This window comes from Elephas maximus, chromosome 9 (genome assembly GCF_024166365.1).
Source record: "Elephas maximus indicus isolate mEleMax1 chromosome 9, mEleMax1 primary haplotype, whole genome shotgun sequence".
Lineage (NCBI taxonomy): Eukaryota > Metazoa > Chordata > Mammalia > Proboscidea > Elephantidae > Elephas > Elephas maximus.
The window spans coordinates 113439410-113463107 of record NC_064827.1 but is presented as its reverse complement, the minus strand read 5'-3'; the positions used below and the strand labels follow the sequence as shown (position 1 = coordinate 113463107).

The 23698-nt window shown below is 44.2% G+C and overlaps 1 protein-coding gene and 1 pseudogene across 1 annotated transcript; both read right to left on the bottom strand.

Moving 5' to 3' along the window:
- Positions 1–23698, bottom strand: part of LOC126083168 (transforming protein RhoA-like) — a 512020-nt pseudogene that overhangs the window by 267016 nt on the left and 221306 nt on the right.
- LOC126082515 (NUT family member 1-like) lies at positions 15557–22551 on the bottom strand. Its single transcript, XM_049895016.1, has 8 exons — positions 22536–22551; positions 21099–21810; positions 19581–19709; positions 18258–18394; positions 16933–17228; positions 16501–16617; positions 16076–16139; positions 15557–15621 (listed from the first exon to the last, which is right to left on the bottom strand). The coding sequence occupies exons 1-8, from the start codon at positions 22549–22551 to the stop codon at positions 15557–15559; spliced, it is 1536 nt and encodes a 511-aa protein (XP_049750973.1).

Genomic DNA, 23698 nt, shown 5'->3' with positions numbered 1-23698 from the left:
TGTGTTTTTTTGTGGGCTGTTGACAGTTTCTTCATTCCACGTAATTTTCTGTGCTGGGTCTTTTTTGTGTGTGTATTTTCACCTTTTTCATTGTTGTCGATTTTGTATTTGTGGAGCCTTTATGTTTCTCTTGTTTTTTACTTTGATGTGTAGGATTGTTAGTTTGCTTTTTGGTTAACTTACTCTTTACTCCAATTTTTCTACATTTAAAGCAATCTTTTATTTCTTTATATCTCCTTGACTTCCTCTCCATGTGAAAGATCTATGACTACATTATTTAGTCTCTCTTTTTTGTTTTAATATTGTTGTCTTTAACTAATGATGTCACTGTTTTCCTGTTTTGAGCAATTTAGCTTTGATTTAGTTTTGATATTTCCCTATCTGGGTTGATATCTGGTTGCTCTGTCCAGTGTTCCAGTCTTGGGTTATTTTCTGATGTTATAGATTTTCTAACCTGAAGTCTCCCTTTCATATTTCTTATAATTTTGGCTTGGGTTTTTGCAAATTCCCTAAACTTTTTTTTATAGAAATGTCCTAACTTTGCCATCATTTTTGTGAGACAGTTTTGTTGGATATATATTCTTGGCTGGCAGTTTTGACCTTCAAGGCTTTATATAAAGCCCATTGCCTTCTTGCATGCATGGTTTCTGCTGAGTAGTATGAGCTTAGTCTTGTTGACTCGCATTTGTAGGTGGCGTTTCATTTATCCCTAGCCACTCTTAAAATTCTTTCTTTATCTTTGTTTTGGACAGGTTTGATTATGATATATCATGGTGACATTCTTTTGGGATCTACCTTGTATGAGGTTCAATGAGCATCTTGAATGGATATCTTCTCATCTTTCACAATATCAGGGAAGTTTCCTTCCAACAAATCTTCCACAATTCTCCCTGCGTTCATCCCTCCCCCACCCCCAGCCAGATTATGGGCACCCAGTGCTATTGGCTATAAGGAGTAGGAGCCACTTATTCTTCAACCCCTGGCATGGGTGGCTAGGTGTCATGGGTGGAGACACCAGTCCTCAGGCCCCTTATGTGGGTAGGTGACGATCCTGCTTGATAGACAGAGTCATGTCAAATGTCATGAACCTTCTTCTCCACCATATAGTTGAAAGAGTTGAAGTGAGGGTTCATGTGTGTAACCTGTTGTACTGTGCTAATGAGGGCGTACACTGTTGAAATGGGCCCACACACATCTATGCAGAGGTGAAAGACATCAAAGTCTGTGCACCTTTTATGCCTGTGCCTAGGCAAAGGAGCTGTTTCTGCCCTGAGTTCTTGACTTAAAAGATCCAGCAGATCATTTTTCCCAGTTTGTGAAATCGTTGCCTCTCCAATGCTGGGAGAATGGCTCAGAGAGCATGACGGATCTTTCTTTCAGCCCAGGGGATGTGGCAGTCTCTGAAGCTGGCTTGGACTGAGTGTAGAGCAGGAAGGGGCAGGTAGATGGGAGAGAGGTTTTTCCCAAAGGGGCAGTTTTTGATCTGCGGGATACATTAGACGCATGTACGTATCTTTTGCCAATGGAGTACCACTTTCACTGATTCTGGAGGTGGGAGTGAAATCTCCATCCCTCCGTCTCTCCCGATTTGGAAAACATGTCCCAAACGCCATTGCTTGCCTCACCGCTGACACCACCTGATCCTGGCCTGCAGGGTGATGGTTCCCAATGGGTCAGGTCTGGCAACTCCTCACTGCTTCTTAATTGTCTCTCCTTCTGCCTGCCACTCAGTCCAATTCCTCACCTATGGCTTAGAGGTCCAGGGGTCCTAGATTGTCATATATAATCGATTCACATATTTTTTCACGTGTTTGTTGTAAGAGGGACCACAGGAAGCATCTGACTACTCCACCATCTTGGCCCCACCACCTCTGTGTTTGATTTCTGAGAGTGGAGTACTTGTGAAGTGTTGCTTATATCTGGACATAGTATGGAGATTTAGTTGCAAGCCTTGTAGGGATTGGGAGAATTGAGAGGTGTGGGTGCTTTTGTGCTGTTATTTGGGACTTTGTTGGAAATGTGTTTATGTGAATTCATAGTGTGGGGATTGTGTATGTGTTGAATGGGTTCCTGGAAGTTCATATTTGTATTGAAATGTGTGAGTTGGTGGTGTTTCCATGAACCTTAGCAATTCAATATAAGTGAGTTTTTGTGGGAGTGTGCACGTCATGACATATAGGCATGTACACTCAAGCACTTGGAGGTGAGCGGTATGCAATTTGTGGCTCAGGGGAATACTTTGGGTGTGGCTGTTCTGCCATGAATTTTGGGTCTTCCTGTGTATCTAATTGCAGGTTTGAAATGAGTTTCTTTGGGCATGTGAGGGAGTGTGCCTGTGTGTATTAGCTTGCATGTAAGGCCTTTTGGTTTTGTATATTTTGGGAATGAGGAAGGATCACTGGTATGTACTCAGGGTATGTTGTATGGTTGTGTTGCCTGGATGCTTTCCTGGAGTTGCACGTGCATCTTCCATGTTTGGTCTGGGGTTTGTATGATTCTGCATTCAAGAAAATTGGGGATTGATTTCTGTTTGAGTATTGTGGATTGTTTGATTATGTATAGGCAGGCATTGTGAGTTATATTAGTATTTGAAGATATAGGGTCATATTTTGTATATCTTTGGTGTTACGAATAATTTAGGTTATATTCAGGGTATGAGAACAGTTGTATTCGTAATGAGTTTGTTTCATGAAGGGGCATGGCAGTTTGGATGAATATTTTCTAGGGTTATGTGCAATATGTTTCAGTAGGGAGTATGGTATATTCCGGGAAATGAGGAGGTGGGTATCTGATGAAAAAATGAGATTGTGCATTTGCACAGGTTGTGGGAGAATTGAATTTGTGTATGTACTGGAAGCATGTTGATATGGTTATGTATGAGATTTTGAGAATATGGCAGTTTCGGAACATAGGTTAGAGGGCCTGAAATGGGGTTTCCTTGTATTTATATAGGATGTGCAAGAGATATTTCATTGACTGAGAGGATATACTGGTATGTGTAATCATGAGTCAGTGGGTGAATTTTCCTTGGAGTATTCTGCATGTGTTTCTTTGGAGAATGATAGGGTGTTTGTAATTTTGTCTGGGCATGTTTGGAGGTAGGGGAATCAAGACCGATTTCTAGAGATATGTGACAATCTATGGTGTTCTGGGTGCTGTATACTTGAAGTGATTGGGAATCTGTGTGTGTGTGTGTGTCTGGTATGTGTGGGCAAGTAGGGTGGTCCTGTGTGTGTGTCTATTAGCTAGAGTGCTGGAAGTGTTGATGTTTTGGAGTTTTATTTGCATCCCTGAATATGTGGGGGTTGCTATGATTTGGAATCGAATCGACGGCAGCGAGTCTGGTTTTGTTTTTTGGTACTCATGGTTGTGTTTTGGGTTAGCATATAGGGTGTTTGTGTCTGTATGAAAGCAGTCAGGGATTCTCTTTGTGCCTATTCTTGTCTAATTCTTGGAGAATTTGGTGGCTTAGCTTATATGTGCATTTTCGGTGTTCATTGGCTCTACTTATATATATATTAGTAATACAGGTTGTATGTGGTTGTGTGTGTGTTTGGCTTCATTGGCTTTCTGGAGTGTTTATTCTGGAGGATTGGGGGGTTCAGTATGTATATTTGGAAACTGAGAGGCCTTGTATAAATTGTGCAAACATTTGGGAATTGTATATTGTATGTGTTCTAGAGATGTATGATTTCTTGTGGACGTGTATTAGGGTGGCCTTTGAGGTTAAATTTTGAACTTGATGGTGTTAGAGAGCTTGATTGCGTGTACAGTGTTCAGTGAGTATATATGGGTACTATTGGTTGTCCATGTACATCTTCAGGCACATGTTGAGAGTATATATAGTTGTAGGAATTACTGTGTGTATTCATGGTCTAGGGTTTTCTCATAAAACTACATGCAGTACGAGGTGTTATGTTTGTGTATTTAGAGTGTGGGTAGTAGTTTATGTGTGTGTTCAGGAGTTGGGAGGAATTGTGTGTTCTGAAAAAATATAGTGATGTTTGGTTTATATATTAGGGTTGGGAGTTAAGGGTTCTTCTCATGGTGCAGACGCAGTGTGTGTACATACTCACAGGAAAGTGGATCAGTTATGCTGGAATCAGCTCCAGTTAATTTGGGATAGTAGATGGTGCATATCTCTGCCCAAACCTGGGTCAGTGACATCAGGTGGTACCTTGAAATTAGCAATGGCAGGATTATTTATATCAGGTAAATTGTCAGTGTTTACAAATCAAGGCTTGCAACGCTCGCAATGGAGAGTGAATTGATAACATTGTTTATTGTGTGTGTGTGTGTGTCATTAGAATGTGCTAATTTAGGCATCACTTGGGTACATATCGGATAGTGTGAGTGGGTCATTTGGAGGACTTATGCCCTTCTAAGTCTCCACGGAAAAGACGGTATTGTATCCTTTCATCTCACTGTTCAATCTCTGTGCTTAACAAATAATCTGAGAAGTCAAGATATGTGAAGAAGAATGGGCATCAGCATTGGAGGAATGTCACTGACAACCTGGGCTATGCACATGACAACCTTCCATGCTGCAAATGAAGGAAACTTGAAGAAATACCTGATGAAGACCAAAGACCACAGTCTTCAGCATGGATTACACCTGAACATAAAGAAAATGAAATCCTCACACTGGACAAGCAAAGTAAAAGTAGACATATGTGAAGTTGTCAAGGATTTCATGCCCCTTTAATCAACAATCAAAGACAATTGAAGCTGCAGTCAGGACTTCAAAGGATGGTTTGCTATGGGCAAATCTGCTACAAAAGGCTCCCTTAAAGTTATAAAAATGGAAGATGTCATTTTGATTAAAAAAGGTGCACCTGTCCCAAGCCTGGCATGGCAGTCCCACCAAAAGGCTGCCCCTCAGAGCTGGGTAACCTTTCTAGACTCAAAAAGCACCAGTAACCAGGAAACAGGGAAAACATGTCTTAGCACCTGGGCCTGGGAAGAGAGAGTCCCAAGAACCCTGAGTTGATGGGACCTCAGTTAGCTGAAAAACTGCCAGATACAGGCTTGCACAGCTGGAATCCCTCCAACATATCCAGCCTAATCCTTTTCCATGTGGAGATCATGTTGTCTCAGCATCATTTGTTGAAGAGGTATTCTTTGCACACAGAATAAGCTTAGCTTCAATGTTGAAACAAATTGAGCAAAGATGTACGAATTCATGTCTCAATACTATACCGTTGGCCTCTACGTCAGTTCTTATGCCAGAACCAGACTGTTTCCTTTATTACATGTGTGTAGTGCTATTTTATATCTTCAAGTTTGCATGCTGTACTTTGTTCTTCTTTTCCAAGATGGTTTTGTATATTTAGAGCCTTTGTGTTTGCAGTATATAAATTGTTTGTGTTCTTCTATATTTGACTTTTTCTCCGTTATATAATTTGTAAGTGGTAAGACATGGATCCTGAGGTTTAGGAGAGAGGAATAGGAGAGCCTCAGCATCTTGCCCAGGAATGAAAATCCCACACCAAGATTGCATGAAGGAAATTTCCAGAAGGGCTGATGATATACAGAGCTGGGAGATATGGGGCCAATTTTTTTTTTTTGAGGTATATGTCATGAGATGAAGAGAGAGTTTACCCTGAAGAAGAAAAGTGAAGCTTGCTGGGCTGTGCCCTGGCTGCCATCAAGGGCATAAGGAGGTTCAAGGAGGCAGAGTCCTGATCATCATAGTTTTGGGAGACGGGCAGGGCAGGTCTGTTCTCTGGATGAAGCTTCTTTTCCCAACATCACAGTATGTAGATATGTTTTATCACCAGTAGTATATGCATTTCTTTTTATAGTGAGAACTCTCCACACACCCGTTTAATGAAACCATAGGCAAAGAGGTCTCACCATAAAGGCAGATGCCAGTCTTCTTCCTGTTCCCAGATGAAAGAAGTTCTCAGGGCTTCACACCAGCTCTACCCTGTGGCCTCCAAATGGTGACTGCCAAAATACCAGAGTCTCAAGGTATTCATGATAAGCATCCGTAAGACAATTGTGGGGTGATGAAGAATCTAAATCTATGGTCTCGATGTTGATTGAGACGATGGTTACACCACGGTATTTCAAATTGCTGAAGCTCACAAAACTATAAATTAAATCGGGGAGTTTGATTGCATGGAAATTATATAACTCTGAGAGCTGAGTTTAACAGAAAGGTATTTTTTTTTTTTCCTAACTGTAATGGTGCCTGATTTGTAACAGTAAAAGTTTGGAAGATTTAAGGCCGTTTGAAGCTCCTGGCAGAAAGGATTAAGGAGCTGGCTGGTGATGGAAAGGTTGGTCATTCACGTCCACGAAGAGACTCCTAGGAACAAATGTCAGGTGATCTCCTTTGGAAATTCAACCAGAGAATACTCTATGGAACACAGTTCTGTTGTGAAACGAGTTAGGTCGCCATGAGTTAGAACTGACCCAACAGCACTGGTTTGGTTTTTCTTTTGGAACCAACCTGGCTGCCTCTCACTGATTCTGTGATCTTGGATGAATTGTGTCTAGTATGTACAGTGGGAATGGCCTATAAATCATGAGATGGCTTTGACTTTTATGTGTATCTGTCACAAGCACTGAGCAATATCTCACATGAAACATATTCAGCAAATAATAGCAGATACGACCATTACTATTGTTTTATGTTAATGTCCTAGTTCAAGTGAAGACAAGGACAAGCTTCCTGCCTTTAGAAAAGCACAGTCGACAGGGAGTAAGAACACGGGAACAGTGACATGTGGTGCATGGTGAGGGGGCTGTGACAGGGTAAAGTGAAAGTGAAGCTGGGCACAATCTCAGGAATAGAAATGGATAAGCCCAGGGACTTCCTTGACCTCTCTACTCATCCAGACTTGAGTCTACTCCAATATCCTTATGGAATCTTCTCTAGACCACTCCAGCCTTCCCCACTTGGACACTCTCATCGAAGAAATGGCAGAAAGCTTCATTTAGGCCCTATTCTGGGAAAGCATATTCCATACACTCTCTCTGTCCTTGCAAGTGTGATCCGAATATGATGTGATTATGCATGTCTTACTGGTCAGAAAGCTGCTGCTCAGACACTGGAGGTCACACAGCCAGCAAGTGACAGAGCTGAGATTGAAACTCTGCTCTGGCTGACCCCAAATCCAGCCTTTCTATGGCCTTTTTCCTCTTTCTTCTTCTGGGCACATTGTTCAGCTTGGCTGACACTCACTTTCAGTTGTGGGGAAGGGAGGGAATTCTTCAAGTGATGATGAAGTGTTAAGAAGTGAGGAGAAATTCAGGGAAAACTGGTGTGCAAGACCACACCAAACACAGAAAAAGACCTGGACCATCAGTCTAGGCTCTATTCTATGTTCCTTTGGACGACACTGAAGGCCTGGTTACTCGTTGTCAGCAGCTGTGACTCACTATGCAACCACGTTCCATTGAATCTCACCCTATATTCTTTCTCGGAACCAGGAGAGTGATATCTGCTCCTTCCCATGCCCACATAGCATGGGAGAAATACAAATTGTGCACAAGGGAAAGAGAGGTGCATTTATGGACAGGGAATGGACTGTCAGAGCTGCGGCCAAGCCTGGCATACATCTCAATCCATCCTTACTACACTTGAGACATTTCACCAAAGAGAATATTCAAATGGCCAACAGACACATGAAAAGATGCTCACTGTCATTAGGCATCAGAGAAATGCAAATAGAAACCACGATGAGATACCATTTCACAGCCACTACAATGGGTAAGATAAAAATTAAAAAAGGGAAAAATGACAAGTGTTAGAGGGGATGTGGGGAAATTGGAAATTTCATCCGTTGCTTGTGAAAATGCAAAATGATATAGCTATTTTGGAAACACTCTGGCAATTTCTCAAAAACCTGGAGATATACCTGCCGTATGACCCAGGAATTCCACTCCAGGTGTATGCCCTTGGGGTCTAAAAGAAGTGATATGAACTGACATATGCAAACCTATGTTCACCACAGCACTATTCACAATAGCAAAAAGATAGAAACAACCTAACCGCCCAACAACGGATGAATGGATAACTAAAATATGCTGTATACATACAGTGGAATACTACTAAGCAATAAAGAAAAATGAGTTCCCCAAACACCTTGGAACATGGAAGAACCTGTAGGACATTAACAAGTAAAATGCATCAGTCACAAAAAAACAGATATTGTATGTTATCACAGTTATGAAATGACATGAAAAATAAAAATATGCAGAAAATAATGTTCAGTAGTGTTTACCAGAGATGGGGTAGGGGGTAATGGGAATTTCCTCTCTAGTTAGTAGATACTTGTTATTTTTCAGGATGGAGAGGTAACACTCAATGAGAGTGAATTGTACAAAGCCTGATGAAGGTAAACCACATCAGTAAAATATACACAAGGAAAAAATATATATATGTAGGCATATATGTGTATAGACATGTTTCCATGAGTGTGTATGTGTGTGTATACAGGTGTATGTGTAGGAATACGTGTATACATCTATGTGACTGTATGCACACATGTTAATACATATAATAAAGCACATAGAGGGAAGAGTTGTGAATATTTCTGAGACATACCCAAATACCCTGATGGATTAGTTTTCTGGATTTGAAATATTAGAACTAGAGTCTTGTGGAACATCTTGGTCAGTTGGGCTGATATGGTTCATAAGTTATGTTTTATGTCCTAGTTTGCTGAGTAGTGTTTGTGGTTTTAAAAGCTTGTGAGCAGCCTACTAAAATGCAACTATTGGTCTCTACTCATCAGGACCAAAAGGGAATGTAGGAAACCAAAGGCTAAGAGAAGAAACTTGAATTGTGCATGTGAAGAATGTTGAAATGACAAGTCTTTTGTTACATATATACTTACCACAATAAAAAGGAAATAAAAAACATTGTGGAATCAAATAAAACTCCAGGATTCATTATACTTTCTGTTCTATAAGACCCAAGCAAATTCACTTCCTTTAAAAAATGCGCACTCAGTCCAAAATCCTGACATTGCTGCTTAAGAGGCAGTTAATAAAATGAGAAATAAACTTATTTCAAATGTGAACACTCTAAAGCTTGCTCTTCAAAGCCTCTAATTCAGGACTCCACCTCCCAGCTTTCCTACTGGACAAGGCACACAACAGTGCTGCCCTTAGAAAGCAAAGAATTCATCACCCAAATGTTGGTTTTGCCTCAGGCAGCCCTGCTGGTCATTCAAACCTCCTGGACTGCCTTGCAATGAGAAATACTTGATTTTCACCTCACCTGCCTCTGCACTTCCCACTACATTGTATTTGCATTTTTACATGCGCTGTATCATTCTGTCACTGTCCTCTGGGTCTCCACATCTAGGAATGCAGGATAAGAGATCTCTTAAGGAAAAGTCCTCAATATGTGTCCTTCGGTTTACTTTTTCTCCTGTGTTGTGATTAGGAAACCATCTCAGCCAGTGTTACTTCCTTCCTGTCTACACAGCAGTTACTGTGGGAATAAATTATTTCTTTTTTAGTGTGTAAACAGGCGCTCTTTGGAAACTCTACGGGGCAGTTCTACTCTGTCCTATATGGTCGCTATGAGTCGGAATCGCACTGGGTGGGTTAAACTAAATTCATAATTTCAGTTAGCCCTTAAATAATCCGTTCTAGAATTGTGTCACTGTATTTCTTTTTCTTTTTTATAATTTCAATAATCTGATACTCTTTTTCTGGAAATTGCGAGATTGGCATTATTTCTCACTTCCTTGGATGATGACTCTTTAAGACCCTACAGAGCCAACACGTGGAGCCCACAAGTGCACAGGCTGAGAGAGAAAGCAAGGTAGCTGAATAAGGCTCAATCATCACACCTTGTCATTTCCTCTAATGCTCTGAGATTGGGTGGAAGATCACCTGTCTTCTGCGTTCTGTCACCCAAGAACAGAGATGATTTTTATCAGTGGACAAGGCCTTCCTTACACTTTCCCACAGCGATGGTCAGAGAACTGGGTCCAAGGGACTTTTGGCCTCACGCTTTCATGGCCAGTCTTGGTAAACTTCATATGCGCTAATTTAATCACATTTGCTTCCAGGGTCAAAGATTTTCATGTAGTAGAAAAAAAGATTGTAGAATTTGGACCCGATTGTTCCTGCACAATGCAATGTTTAAATCATGGGCCCTGAGCTCACTCAGTCAAATCCAATGGCCCTAAATCCATTGTGTGCATCAGGGGAAAAAATCGATGGACTCACTGACAAGCAGAAGAATCAAGCAGCAAGCCTGCTTTTCCTGAGTGCCTAGATACTATGATTTGCTTCACCATTGCCATAATAGGAAGGACTGGATTGAAAATCATGTAAGGTTGCCCTATGATACAAGCTGAAATGCTAAGGAAAGTTGACAAGATTTTGCTTTTATCAGTCACAGTAAGTAGCTTTAAAAAAAGTTCAGGTGATTTTCTTGAATCTCTCTAACTTCATCATCTAAGCTGAGATGTGAGTAGAGTTGTACACTGTAGCTGCCGGAGAGAATACCAAGAAAGGCACATCAAGAAGCTGTTTCCTGGCTGCAGAGAATTAAGGGGTGGGCAGTTTGCAGAGAGGCAGAAGCTGCATGGAGGTGCTCTTTTCACAGTGACTGGGAAAACACTGTCGATGCTGTAAATAGAAATATTCTTTGGGTCTTATCAGGTTTATAGTTCAGCTAAAGCTCAGAAATCATGAGGCAATTCAAGAGGACCACATTATGAAATGACTTTCTCACATAATTGTAGCGAAGAGCGGAGAAGAGACCTTGTCTTCTCTGGAGGAAGTCTCTGCTTTTCCACTACAACATGACTGCTGTTGCATTTTCCTGCAGCATTTCCTTCTTGAGTCAAAATGTCTTCCTACAGGGACAAGATACTATGTTAGTCCCAAACCCCTTGCCTTTGAGTGGATTCCTACTCATAGTGACCCTATAGGGCAAAGCAGAACTGCCTCATAAGGTTTCTAAGGAGTGCCTGGTGCATTCAAACTGCCAAGCTTTTGATTAGCAGCCATAGCTCTTATCCACTACACCACCAGGGTTGTTAGTGCCAGTAGGGATATTTTTTTGTGTGAAGGCTGTCGGTGTGGAACACTCCTCCTCTGCCTCTCTCCTTCCGCCATACCCTCCCATCCAAAAACCACTGCTGCTGTGAGAGCAGGATTAAAGTTGTTCTCACGTGACTTTTCTTTTTGCAACTGCTTGGGGTCAGCGCCCTCATCTCACAAGACCAGTTTTTCTACCAAGCCTCTGGAAACAACTAAATGAATACTTTTTCAAATCATTTTCACTATAATACACTGAAAATTGTGTTCACGGTGAGTAAAAAGACAAACGTTCTTTCTTTAAAGATGATAACACCATGGTTCCTACAACGATTTAGGACATTCATTGATGAGCCTGGATTCCAAAAAGCAAGAGTGTGTGATGGAGACATGTAAAGCTGAAGCTGAGAAGTAGTGCTTCATGACCCAGAAAGGCCAGCTAGGAGAAAGATGGGAGCTAGTGTGTGTGTGCATGGGGATTTGACTTGCGTGAGTAGAATCTTGCACTGGTCTCACGATACCCACCCATTTCAGGGCCATGGGACCTTAACAACTGAAGATCCTGGGGCTGTAGCATTGTAAGCACTTTTTCTTCAGAGAAAAAGATTTTCAGCCTTCCTCACGCTTACATCTGCTCTCTGCCCACTAAGCCTAGGTGCTCAAGAGTGTTTAGTGACTATTCAATATGCCAGATAATCAAAATGTCCTGCAGAGATTTTGTGAAATTGGTATGCTGGTTTGGTTTTGGTGCTGTGTCCTGTGTTTGGAACCAAGATTTAAGCTCAGGCCTTTTGACTGCAAATTCAGGTCTGTTCTTCCGAGGGTAAGTCATAAGAGCTTATTGTTTTCTGCCTCTTGGTAGTTTTTCTAGATAAAATACAAGCCACTTGTTGACTTCAAATGTCTGTTAAACAAGGAGTAATATTGTTGTAAATATATCCCCATTATTATGTGAGGAATCCTTGGAGGCCTTTATTTTCTTTGCTAAAACTGGCAAACCTATTCTTGGGGGGACTTTGAAGTTGAAGGGAATGTTAAAGTTAACATTGTAGACTCTAGACTAAAGAAAAACAAATGGGGTCGTTGAACCCAGGCTGGGGACATTGACTTTATTTCAATTTATTATTCTAATGGAACAAATATATGTATATATTGGAATACAACTTAATTTTATAAAGAGAAAAAAGGAGGAGGCAGGGCCAAGATGGGAAAATAATCAGATGCTTCCTGTTGTTCCTCTTACATCCAAGACATGAAAAAGAAGTGAATGGATTTTATATGACAATGTAGGAGCCCAGATCATCAAAGACAAAGCTGAGGAGTTGGACTGAGCGGCAGGATGCAGGAGAGACAGTTCAGAAGCAGCAAAGAAGTGCCAGTTGTGAGGTTGCCAGCACCCTGCTGGCTGGGTAAGCTGGTGCATGGCAGGCTGAGGAGAGCAGTAGCATTCAGGACAGGTTTCACCATGTCAGGAGAGGCTGGGCAGCGGAGAATCTGCAGAAGCCTCCGGATCGGGATGGAAATGCTACTGGACCTGAGAAAGTTAAGTGCAAGCTTCTAACCTCCTGCCTACTGTGTGGGAGTCAAAATAAGCCCTCCCCCTCCAAGATGCTAACAGGGGGAAGTGCCTGTTTTCCCTCCCCGCACCCACCTCCCGCTCCCCGCTGTCCACTCTGACACCAGTCAGGCAGTATTCAACAACTGCCAGACCTCTCACCCAGATCTCAGGGCTGTCTGCACCCAAACTAGTCTCTTGGCTATAAAAATTCACCATGCCCCCTCAGCTGGGAAGTCAGGCCAGGAGCTACCGCTTTGCCTGGGCACTGGTATAAAGGGTCTGAGGACATGTAGCTCCCTTCACCCCTGCCTGTACCTGTGTGGGCCAATTCAACACCATGAGGCCATACACTTGAAGCCTGTTTTCAACTGTAACAGCCAAGGGGTAGTTGCAGAATCGTGACATTTGATGTCGCCCTGCCCATTAAACAGGGACCTCATCCACACACATCAGGGGCCTGAGGGCTGGTGGTATCACCCAACTCCATCTAGCCACCCAAGACAGGGGTCAGAGAATATACAGTGCCTCCCAGTCCCTACAGCCAGCAGCACTGGGTGCCAAGGACCGGCTGCATCGCTTCTTTAATATCCCAAACATCCTAAGAGTTGTACAACATTATGCTATTTTCCCAGTGAAGATCCTGAAATGTAGAGGACTTACAGGAGTTCTCTAAAGTCAAACACCAGGGAATGGAGGAGCCAGGGCTCTGTCCTTCACTCACCACATTGTCTTTTGATGTTTGATATGTACACTCCCCTAAATACCTGGGATACACCAGGATTGCAGGTTATGCTGAGGAGGACACTCTATGAGGTCCCTTCATGGTGTTGGCCGGGAAACTTCTGGGACATGGCATTCCTGAAAATTCACAGGTACTTGCGATAAAATTAGAATTTGGAACTTGGAGAAAAAAGCAATGGGCTGAGAGGAAACTTTGTTGAGTTCCAGGGAGCTTCCAAGTTGAGAATCAGAGCTACTGAGGGGAATGGGCTGGAGAAGTGAGGCCATGGACACTTGCATTTGAGGACATTAGTGCAGATTGGAGGGATAGGACTTGATAATTCTGAGGAAAGACCAGAGGCGTCCTCTCCCCTCTTTCTCATCTCTTCGTCTTGATTTTTTCCCCAACAGAATCTTACTTGCGGAGGTCTCCATTCAGATCCCAATTAGGAACTTCCCAACAAATGCAGCAGCTCACAGGCACCAAATGCCAAACCACTGGAACACCCGCTGCTCTGAACATGGGGTCTATGCAACTGCCCGAAGAATCAGACTACTAATACCTCAGTGCTTCTCAGCTGTTCGTACCAACCCTGCTCACATCTAGCCTTGCATACTCCAGGCATCCAGGTCTGCCATAAACATCATCACGTCTCCGCTTTTCCTGGGCTGTATTGTTGTTCTGTAAGGTAGGTTTCCTCTTGTTTGTAAGGAACTATTTCCAATGTAAGTGTAAGACTAAATCTACATCAATTTAACCCAGAATTTCAGTCATCGTTTGGAAAAGAAAGGGAAGAGTACCTATAGGATGCTCCTTGGAAGATTACCAGGTTACCTGAGGTCAGTCTCCTTGACCACAGCAGGATGGACCTTCCCAATTCGGTTGAATGAAATTCCTTCCTTTCCAGAAATAAGGCAAAGGGACCTCCTAACTTCTCTATTTTCATAGCTCATATACACAGTATCAAAAGAAATCTTCACAAGTATATTTCCAACACATTCTGTCTCGTTATTGTCCTCACCAGAAATAGCATACTACCATTGCTTATTTAGAAGTCCTCTTGAGAATTCATGATACCACTTCTTAGAGTACATGCAGAGAAACAGAAAGCCATGTCCCCAAGAAGCCAAGTCTTGATCCTGTCAAGTCAAATAAACCACACAGGAAGATCCCTGGGTGTGCTGAGGATCATTTTAGATGTATTGTCCGACATCTTCCTAGCAAACAGAAAAAAAGCACCTTAAAGAAAAGTGCAGCCTCCAGGCTCAATTATAGAAACATTAGTTAATGGCCAAAAAGGCTGAAAGGTTGAAATGCAAATTCCATTAATAGATGGTTAAGAGACAGAGATATTGTTAAGATACCCACAGAAAGCTCCCAAACCAAGCCACAGCTTGTGAAAAATGGGTGATGACAGTGATCACTGGCTATTTATCAATGAGCTGTGAGAGGCCGGAGCCAGACTGTCCCCAGGAGCATTCTGAGGACATCAGGTAAAGCTGGAGGAAAGAGCTAAGTCAGTCACATATGGATGTGGAAAACGGGGGACACCTGTATCTTTTTCTTTTCACAGCACCACAGTCTATCCAGCAGTAGAGGAGGAACGGAAGAAAGAGTCAATGAGAATTTCTGCCAACAAAACTATCTTTAATCTCAATTTACAGAGGACTATTCTTCAAAGTAAAAGTAAAGCTACTGTGCTTCATCTCCCACCATGGAAATACATGTGCACCCTGCCCAGGCTTTGGCCTCCCTCTCTGCCCTCATCCTATCTGTATAACAGCCAAGAAGTACCACTTTTTTTTTATTCTTCAAAGTAAAAGTAAAGCTACTGTGCTTCATCTCCCACCATGGAAATACATGTGCACCCTGCCCAGGCTTTGGCCTCCCTCTCTGCCCTCATCCTATCTGTATAACAGCCAAGAAGTACCACTACGTTAGGGGAGGAGCATTAGCCTAATAAGTATGGGGGAGGAGTTGACAACTCTAATCTATTTAGGGGATCCCAACTTGAGGGTCTGACATATAGAAGAGGAGAGCTCACTACTGGCTAAGAAGATGCTTCTTCCTTTTTCCATGTGTGGAAGGATCACACTTTCTTTTTAGAGGCAGTGAGGGTTGGACCTCTCCCACAGTCAAGGGTTGCCTCCCAGAGACTCCAAGGTCAGCCCCTGAGTAGGGCCGCTTTGCAGCAAGTGATGGAGTTCTGACTTGAGCTGGGATCTTACACTTGGCAGCTGTATGTCCAGGTTGGCTAAGACTCACTGTCTCCGGAGATCGGAGCTGGGATGCTCTCCAGGTACCCCGAACTCCATGGTGCAGAATGCTGGAGGCAGGCAGAGGACTCTTGCAAAGACTCCAGGGCAGTAGGCTTTCTTGAGATGCCAAGAGGAAGTCAAGGCTGGGGAGTTCCTCCTCTTCCTTTTCTTCTTCACTGGACCCTTCTCCTTTCCCAGGTGTTTCACTAATAGGAGAGGCTTGTAAGGACATTAAGGTTCCTCTGTTTCCCAATCTAGGGTAGGTGCAACTAGGACGCCATTGAGGAGAAGTTGATTGTTCAGACTTAAGTTCCTGTGACATGGGACTCCATTTAAAGAGAGCAAGTTCTTTTGACATAGACAGATGACTGTGTCCGCTGCCATCTTTTGGCAGGTCTTCTTCATCCAACTTTTTTGTGCTCATTTTCTTGCTCGTCTGTAGTTGGCTGTTGTGGTTATCTGTGCTCCCTGCATCTTGACTGGTCCCAGACTCTGTACAAGGTGACTCCCTGGTTGGCACACCATAAGTTGGGGATGCCTCCACACCCACGTTTCCTTTCAATTCCAGCAGTCGCTTCTCTACCAGCTGCAAGGAAAGAAAATGGATAATTACTGATTCTGTACAGACTGTGAGAACACGGGGCTGAGTGGGTGGTGGAGACCATAGTATTGGGACAAGATTTAGGGAAGTCAGTCACTCAAGTGTCCTTCAATAAGTAGTACTGCAGCTCTGCCTCTCCATCCTCTTCTGTGGTTTTCCCAAACGCAATGCCTTACCATTCCACTCCTCTTCTCTGCCATTCCATTATCTCTTACCTCCTCATTCTGCACTTGCTCCCGCACCTGGAGCTGGCCTTCCCCAGAAGCCGTGACAGCCAAGGCACTGTCAGGTTAGATGAAATCCTGTGGGTTTCATGTTATGATTCTCCCTTCCTCCTCTGGTTTACCTGAGTGAGAGTGAGTCCTTCCTCTTCCTCCAGCTCGTGCCTTAAGGACAGGGGATCTACCTGTGATTCTGGTGATAGTAACATTTCCAGGAACTGAGGGTAAATAACTGCTTCCACCTGTTAACGGGACGAGGAGGCTTGTGAACATCTTTGAGAAGGAGTAAACACTGATTTAGAGGTTCTAGAAGACAAGGAATAATCTCCCCCTCGAATTTGCATCCGGTATTGTATTAAAATGTCACCACCCCAACCTACACATACTCAGACACTCATACACACACACATATGCACACAAGAAAGGGACACACACATTGATCATGGAGGAAGGAACTGAGCTTAATTACAATGTCTGGGGTAAAACTCCAGATGTTTGGTGGCTGGAACGCCAAAACTACAGAGCCCAGAGACACCAAACCTCAGGTCCCGGCCCACCTTGGTGATAAATCCTTCCTGTGCACACAGCTTGTCAATGTAGCTCAGGAGTCCCGGATCTGGATACAGCTCATCCTCTTCCTGTTGTTGCTCATTTTCTTCTTCTTCATATTTTCCATCTGGCTCCACAGTGGCTGAATGGGCAGTTCCAAGGAGATCTTCCATGATCTCAACATCCTCTTTGATAGCTTCGGGAGGGATTTCATGGGACCGCTTGGGCTCCCAAGGGTGCTGGGTTCTGTGTCGATGTTGCTTAGGGGGCTGTGCCATGGAAACTCCCTTCTTTGGAATGAACATTATAGGTGGGGTTGGAAAGAGGATGTTTATGCGGGAGCAAATTCTGGCTCTTACACCTGTTACAGATTGAATTGTGCCCCCAAAATGTGTGTCAACTTCGCTAGTCCATGACTCCCAGTATTGTGTGGTTGTCCACCATTTGGGGACCTGATGTGATTATCCTATGTGTTGTAAATCCTAACATCTATGATGTTAATGAAGGAGGATTATAGGCAGTTGTGTTAATGAGGCAGGCCTCAGTCTACAGGATTCGATTATATCTTGAGTCAATCTCTTTTGAAATGGAAAAAGAGAGAAACAAGCAGAGAGCAGAGGAACTTCATGCCAGCAGGAAAGAAGTGCCCAGAGTGAATCCAGTCCTCTGGACTCGAGGTCCCTGTGCTGAGGAGCTCCTAGACCTGGGGAAGATTGATGACAAGGACCTTCCCCCAGAACCAACACAGAGTAAAAGCATTCCCCAAGAGCTGGCACCCTGAATTCAGACTTCTAGCCTCCTAGACTGTGAGAGAATAAATTTCTGTTTGGCAAGTCCATGCACTGTGGTATTTCTGTTCTAGCAACACTAGATAACTAAGTCACCACCCAACCCCATGCTGTAAAGGCAGAATTATGCAGACACTGTCATGGTTCCTGGTAAGGCAGGCACACCTGAAGCCACAAACACTGTGAGGGGAGAAGATGTAAGAGGCAGACAGTAAGACAGTCAGCTTGTGGGGAAACTCGAAACTACTTCTTTTACAAGAAGTCTCATTGAGACCCACATTTAAAGCTGATTAGATATTGGAGCCCACTTTTGATAATCCATGTGAGACAATAGTTATAAAATATAACCACCTCACTACTAGGGTGTAGTGAAGTGTAGCAGAGACCCCAGGCATCTGGCAGTCTCTGCTGATAGAAACAGCCATTGTGCCCTCTTGAAAGAAAAGTACCACATGTGAAGACAATGCCTTCTCCCAACATACCCAGCCCTACATACCTCCTTTGACCCCAGGCCCGTAGCTCCTGTTGACCTTGCTTAGCCATACCTGGATGCTGGGCAGCCACAGTGGATGAAGGCCCGTGAGGATCAAGATTGCGTGGAGCCGGAGGAAGCAGGCAGACAGACACATTCCTCTGCTGCAACATCTGAATCTCTAACTCCTCTGCCTCAAACTCCATGAACCTGACAAGGGTGAGGGAGGCACAGGCTGTGCTGAGGAGAAGGCAAGATGCACCAGGAGCCCCAGGACCAGGCAACAGCCAATTATGGGGCAGTGGAGAAAGATGTGCCTTCAATGACCTGTCCAGGTACCCAGTAAGTCCATTTCCCAGGAGGCACAAACAAGGTTTGGGTCTCTTACATGTTCACAACATCATCCCTTCACCTGCAGCACAACTTATCATAACATAGGAAGGTTGCGAAGGAAATGAGCCATGCCCTCTTGGAAGCTCCTCCTGACACAGCCATAGTGCTCACTACCTTTCCATACCCTTAGCACCTGATGGCACACCACAACACTGACACTGGTTGGTTGAATTGTATCAGACCTACATGACACACAGGAGGAACCACTCATGCGCACCGTTCTCCAAGCCTCTCCTGCCCTTGCCTAAAACGCACATGGTAGAGGTGAGAGCCTGAACCTGGAATGGGATGAAGTTGATTGCAGATAACACCAAGGACTAGTTCCTAGAGTCCGGATCCTAGTCTGAAGCTCTGAGGCCTTGAGATATAAACAGGTGGTCAAGAGGTCCAAGAGAGATTTGGAAAAAGGTGGAATGTGAGGTTTCCCAAAAGCCTCAGGCTCCTTTGATGATTTTTTTTTAAACCGAGGGAGGAAAGGCAATGAGGGACAGAAACACGTCCAGCAGGGTGACTGAGATGCTGCCTTACCCTGAACACACCTTTCCAGCCTGGGCCATACTTGGATGGTTGTAGAATACTTTTGTACCAGTTGTCATAGGAAGAGTGGCTCCAAATTCCGTGTTATCTATACGGACATTGAGGCAAGCAGGAACTTGTCTGGTACAGCATATCCCCTCACTGCAGAGTGTCCACAGCTTGGACTGTATCTCCATGGGTATCCACAGTGTTTATCCCATTCTGTCTTAACACTCCCGTTTCAGGCCATCCACAAATCCAACATGTAGAAGGGGTGAATTTCTTAAAGAATGTAGAACAGAAAACTCCAAGCAGTGAATGTGGTGGTAGCAGTTGTCTGAGGGTAGAGCGGGATCATCAGGGAACCAGGAGCCCTGTCCAAGTGCACACCTCCTCCTCACACAGACCCTGTGATTTGTACCAACCCTTCTTCTTCATTCACACCTCATCACTCAGTCCCAACAGGGCCAGGATGCCACGGACTCACTTTTTTGCCATCTCATAGAAGATCATCCGGTCAAAATTGCTTTTGCGCTGCCATTCCTGTACAGACCGCCAGAGTCCCTCCTCCAGGGTCATGGTGGGCTTCAGTCTAGCCAGGGATCGCAGGACTGGGCTAAATACCCATGCATGTCAGTAACTTTCGACAAATACATATTCCATCCCCATCTTGACCCCACCCCTACACACATCCCCTGCCCATCATCACATCTATCTTGCTATTTGTCCATGACAGTCCCTCTTCCAGTGTTTTAGATTTCAAGTGCTTTTGCCTCCAGGATACCATTAGCTGTTTCGGAATCCAGGGAATCCCTAAGACTGCTGGAAATTTGGGTTTAGTGGACTGTGTCTTTATTCTTGGGTGAGTGCTGGGGAGTGGGGAAAGGAAGAAGATGCCTTCAGTCTTTCAGCCAATGAGAGCAACATGTATATGGAAAAACATCCTGTGGAATGTGATCAGAGTTCCATATTGATTGACTTGTTGGGAAGCTCAGGGTTGAGAGAGATGGAGGCTCTGCTCTGAAAAGATAAAGCTTCCCACATGACTAATCAGTCTGCCTTTCATTCACAGAAGCCCATGACCCTGCACTTCATTGCCAGTTTCCACTCACACACACTGTAGCTAGGACAGTTTTGCTCTTGCGGGTACTTTTTATGGACTACACTTCATATATTAGGTCATATCGTCTTCTTAGCTCTCCTCTTAATCAACTGAAATTGTCTCCTTATTTGATGAGATACTCTAGGGTGAAGATGTACAATGCCTTGCTCAGGATTACAAATCTAAGGAGGACAGAGCCCAAGCCTTTCACCACTATGCGTACTCTACTACCTCCCTGTTGTAACTGATATTCTCCAGAGGAATGAGGGTGGGACTAAACTTAAAGTGGTTGTCCTAGGCCTTGCCCATTTCACGTCTCCTGAGGCAATGGCCAAAATATGCTCAGCTCTTTCGTTGGAAGGTAAAGACCAGTGGAAGAACGTAGTTCGTGATCTGAGACCAAAATTCACATCATGCCTCCTCACTTTACCACAGCGTTTAAAAAAAACAAAACCAAACCCTTTGGCATTGGGTTGATCCCAACTCATAGTGACACTACAGGACAGAGTAGAACTGCCCCATAGATTTTCCGGGGAGGGGTGGTGGATTCGAACTGCTGACGTTTTGGTTAGCAGCCACAGAGCTTAACCACTATGCTACCAGGGTTTCTCCACAGTGTTTAGTCTCTTGAAAATAATTGTTAAGGTAACGATTCCAATATAAAGATTGACTTCACGTACAAGGTGGTCAGCATCAGTTCAGACAAGATACCTGAATATGTTGTACACAGGGAGGTGTGTATAATATTATCGGGAATATACCTTCTCATAATATATCCCATCACCCTCATGACCTTCTCTCAAGTGTTCCTAAAGAGCCTAACCTCCATTGTGTCTCCCCAAGATCTCTTTGTTTGAAAGCTTCAGGATAATCTCAGCTGTCCCCACTGATTAGGGCACTCACATGAGAAAGCAGGAAAGAGCTTCTGTATCAGGGCTTTGGGGATGGTGCCTCCGGGCCAGAGACTTGAAGCATTGCCAACATCGGTAGTTCTGGTAAACACTCTGGGGATTACAGGAGGAGTCATCCAGCGAAGGCCTGGATTGTGTGACGGCCAGGCTTTTCTCCCCAGAAGAAGCGTGTTGGCCTGAGCAAGCCTTCACTTGGGGGAAAATGGAGGCCAGCTGGGCAGCTGGTGGTGGAGCTTGAAGAGAAAGAGCTGGGGACCAAATTCCCCTACAAGCCTGAGTAACCACAACAGAAGTGTCAGGGATCACAGCAGAGGCTTCCCCAAAAGGGGGTGGGGCATGCTCAACTACCCCACTGGGAGCCCCTGGGGCACTCCAATTAAGTGGGGTCTGCCGCATGACGAAGGTCTGAATTCCAGGGAGCTCTGCTGAACTCCCTTCTGTCCTCACTTGAACAATGACCTTTGCAGGCCTGGCCCCACTGGGGCCAGAATCCCCAGTGCTGGGCACAAGAAGTGTCCTGGGGAAAGCAGAGAGCCCAAGAGGGGTGCCTGGAAGGCATGATGAAGTCATGAGGGGCAGTGGGTGCTGCATCCAGGGTGTTTGCTGTGGAGGTCCAGGAGTGTGTGGGGGAAAGGGCAGTGCAGTGAAAGGAGACATGGAGGCACCAGGATTCATGGTCATATCTGGTCCCAGCACTGGAGGTGCTGTTGAAACAAAGGAAAAAGGTAAATGGAGGTGGAGGAAAGGCAACCAAGTGTTAGGTCATCCGAATTCCCTGCCTGGGCACTGGGAATCAGCACAATGAATCTCAACTGATGGGCAGCAGTATGGAAGGGGGAACTGGTGAAGACTGCAAAAAATCCTGAGATTGAATTAGATGTTCCTTCCTTCCAGTTTACTGGTAGAGAACTTGTGAGGAGTTCAACCAGACTCCCAGGCCTCTGTCTACCAAGAAGTAAGAGGCCCAAGCTATGACTGACTCACAGAACCTGTATCAGGAATCCCAGGCAGACAGGCTGCCACTCTCATAAGCTTTTTCCAACACATGGAAAAGGGTTGACATCCAGTCTGTCCGAAATGCCCCGAGCAGGCTCACTAGCAGGGAAGGGACTTTCTGAAGTAGCAAGTGTCCTCTAGATTTTCTTGAAGGAGTGAGTCTTTAAGTGAGTGTTTTCCCCATCTCCTCCTGAGTGTTTCTTTTAATGATGTCCGCTACAAAACCTCTTTCCTTCTTTCTCCAACACCCTGTCTCATTTTTCTAATCTGCCTCTTCAAGCCTTCCTAGGTGGGATATTCCGGGTGGTGTTAAGAGTCCACTCCTTATTCCTGCTCAGAGAGCTTGTCCCCAGGGGAAGTGTCAAACTTAAATTCCCAAGGGTCGGACAGGTGGCAGGAATCGGATAACACACCCCCTCTCCTCCTGGCCTACCTCCTTCTGAAGACATCTCCACAGGCTGGGGCACTGACCACAGCTGTCCGGCAGCCTTCAGCATGTGAAATCGCCACGTCCTGGACTTAGAGCGTGATCTGACTCCAACAGATGCTCATGGATCCAAGAAAAGGAGGGAAAAGTTTGAATCTAAACAGGTGTAGAATGTAGAACTCCAGACATTCTACAGTGGGGGAGGGGTGGAGGGCAGGTGGGGATGAGGAGACATTCCATGAAAGGGATCTAACAAGTAGGCAAAAGCTACCTGTTTCCTTCAAATTATGGTTGACAACACAAATCATGTGAACCTCTTAGGGCCATTTGTGCGTTCTTTCTTAGATCCAGAACACAAAGGCTCTACTCTAGACTTCAATTCTTATCAACATACCTAGTTTTGTGCCCCTACACCCACCCTGTTCCCCAACTCTACGTGGTAGGTTCTTGAATTATTACAAGGGCACCAGTACTTCATGAACAAAATTCAGGACACTTTGTCTAATGGAAGGTGGGGTCCTTATAGAGACAAGGAATCTGAGTGTTTGAAATTAGCGTTTTCTGAGAAGTTCCATTGTGTTTGGTGTGTGTGCATACAGTATTGTATCCATTATTGTTTAGAGAGCAGTCCTTGTGTCCCTGAACTCCCATTCATTACTGAAAACTCTGGGGGCTGCAGCATGGCCAGCCTTACCCATGATCCTTTTTCCTGGAAAGCCCCACTGTATTAAAGGAAGGCCAACAGCCTCTAATTCCATGACCAGAAGTAGATTCCTGTTGTTTCTCAGGTTATTATATTGTACATTCATATTCAAGTATCTTATCCCTAGCAATGACTGTAATTAAGTAATTAGAGAAAGATACCTCTGAAAAGTCAAACAGTTCCCGATAGATTGTACAGTGGCAACGCCTCCCCCCGCCCCCACACCTTTTCTTGACAATCAGATTCTCCATCTGAGTGGAAATCAATGATATTTTCTCTTTCTTTTTCCTCTTTCCAAAAATATTGTATGTGACTGAGGGTAACTAACAGAAGCTATGCTCATTTACCGAAAGTGCTTTCAGTTTCGTTTTTTTCATTATACAATTAAGCTGTGTTCCTGTATAGATATATACCCCGTGCCGTATATATATATTTTCCATTCAAATTAATGCAAGCTTGTGTGTTT

Bases quoted from the DNA above. Each gene is read 5' to 3' on its own strand.
- LOC126082515 (XM_049895016.1), bottom strand. The intron at 19,710-21,098 runs GTGAGTGCCCTA...ATGGGTATTTAG, and splicing joins GCTCTTTCCTGCTTTCTCAT to CCCAGTCCTGCGATCCCTGG. The intron at 16,618-16,932 runs GTGGGCCGGGAC...TCCCGTTAACAG, and splicing joins AGGAAGGATTTATCACCAAG to GTGGAAGCAGTTATTTACCC.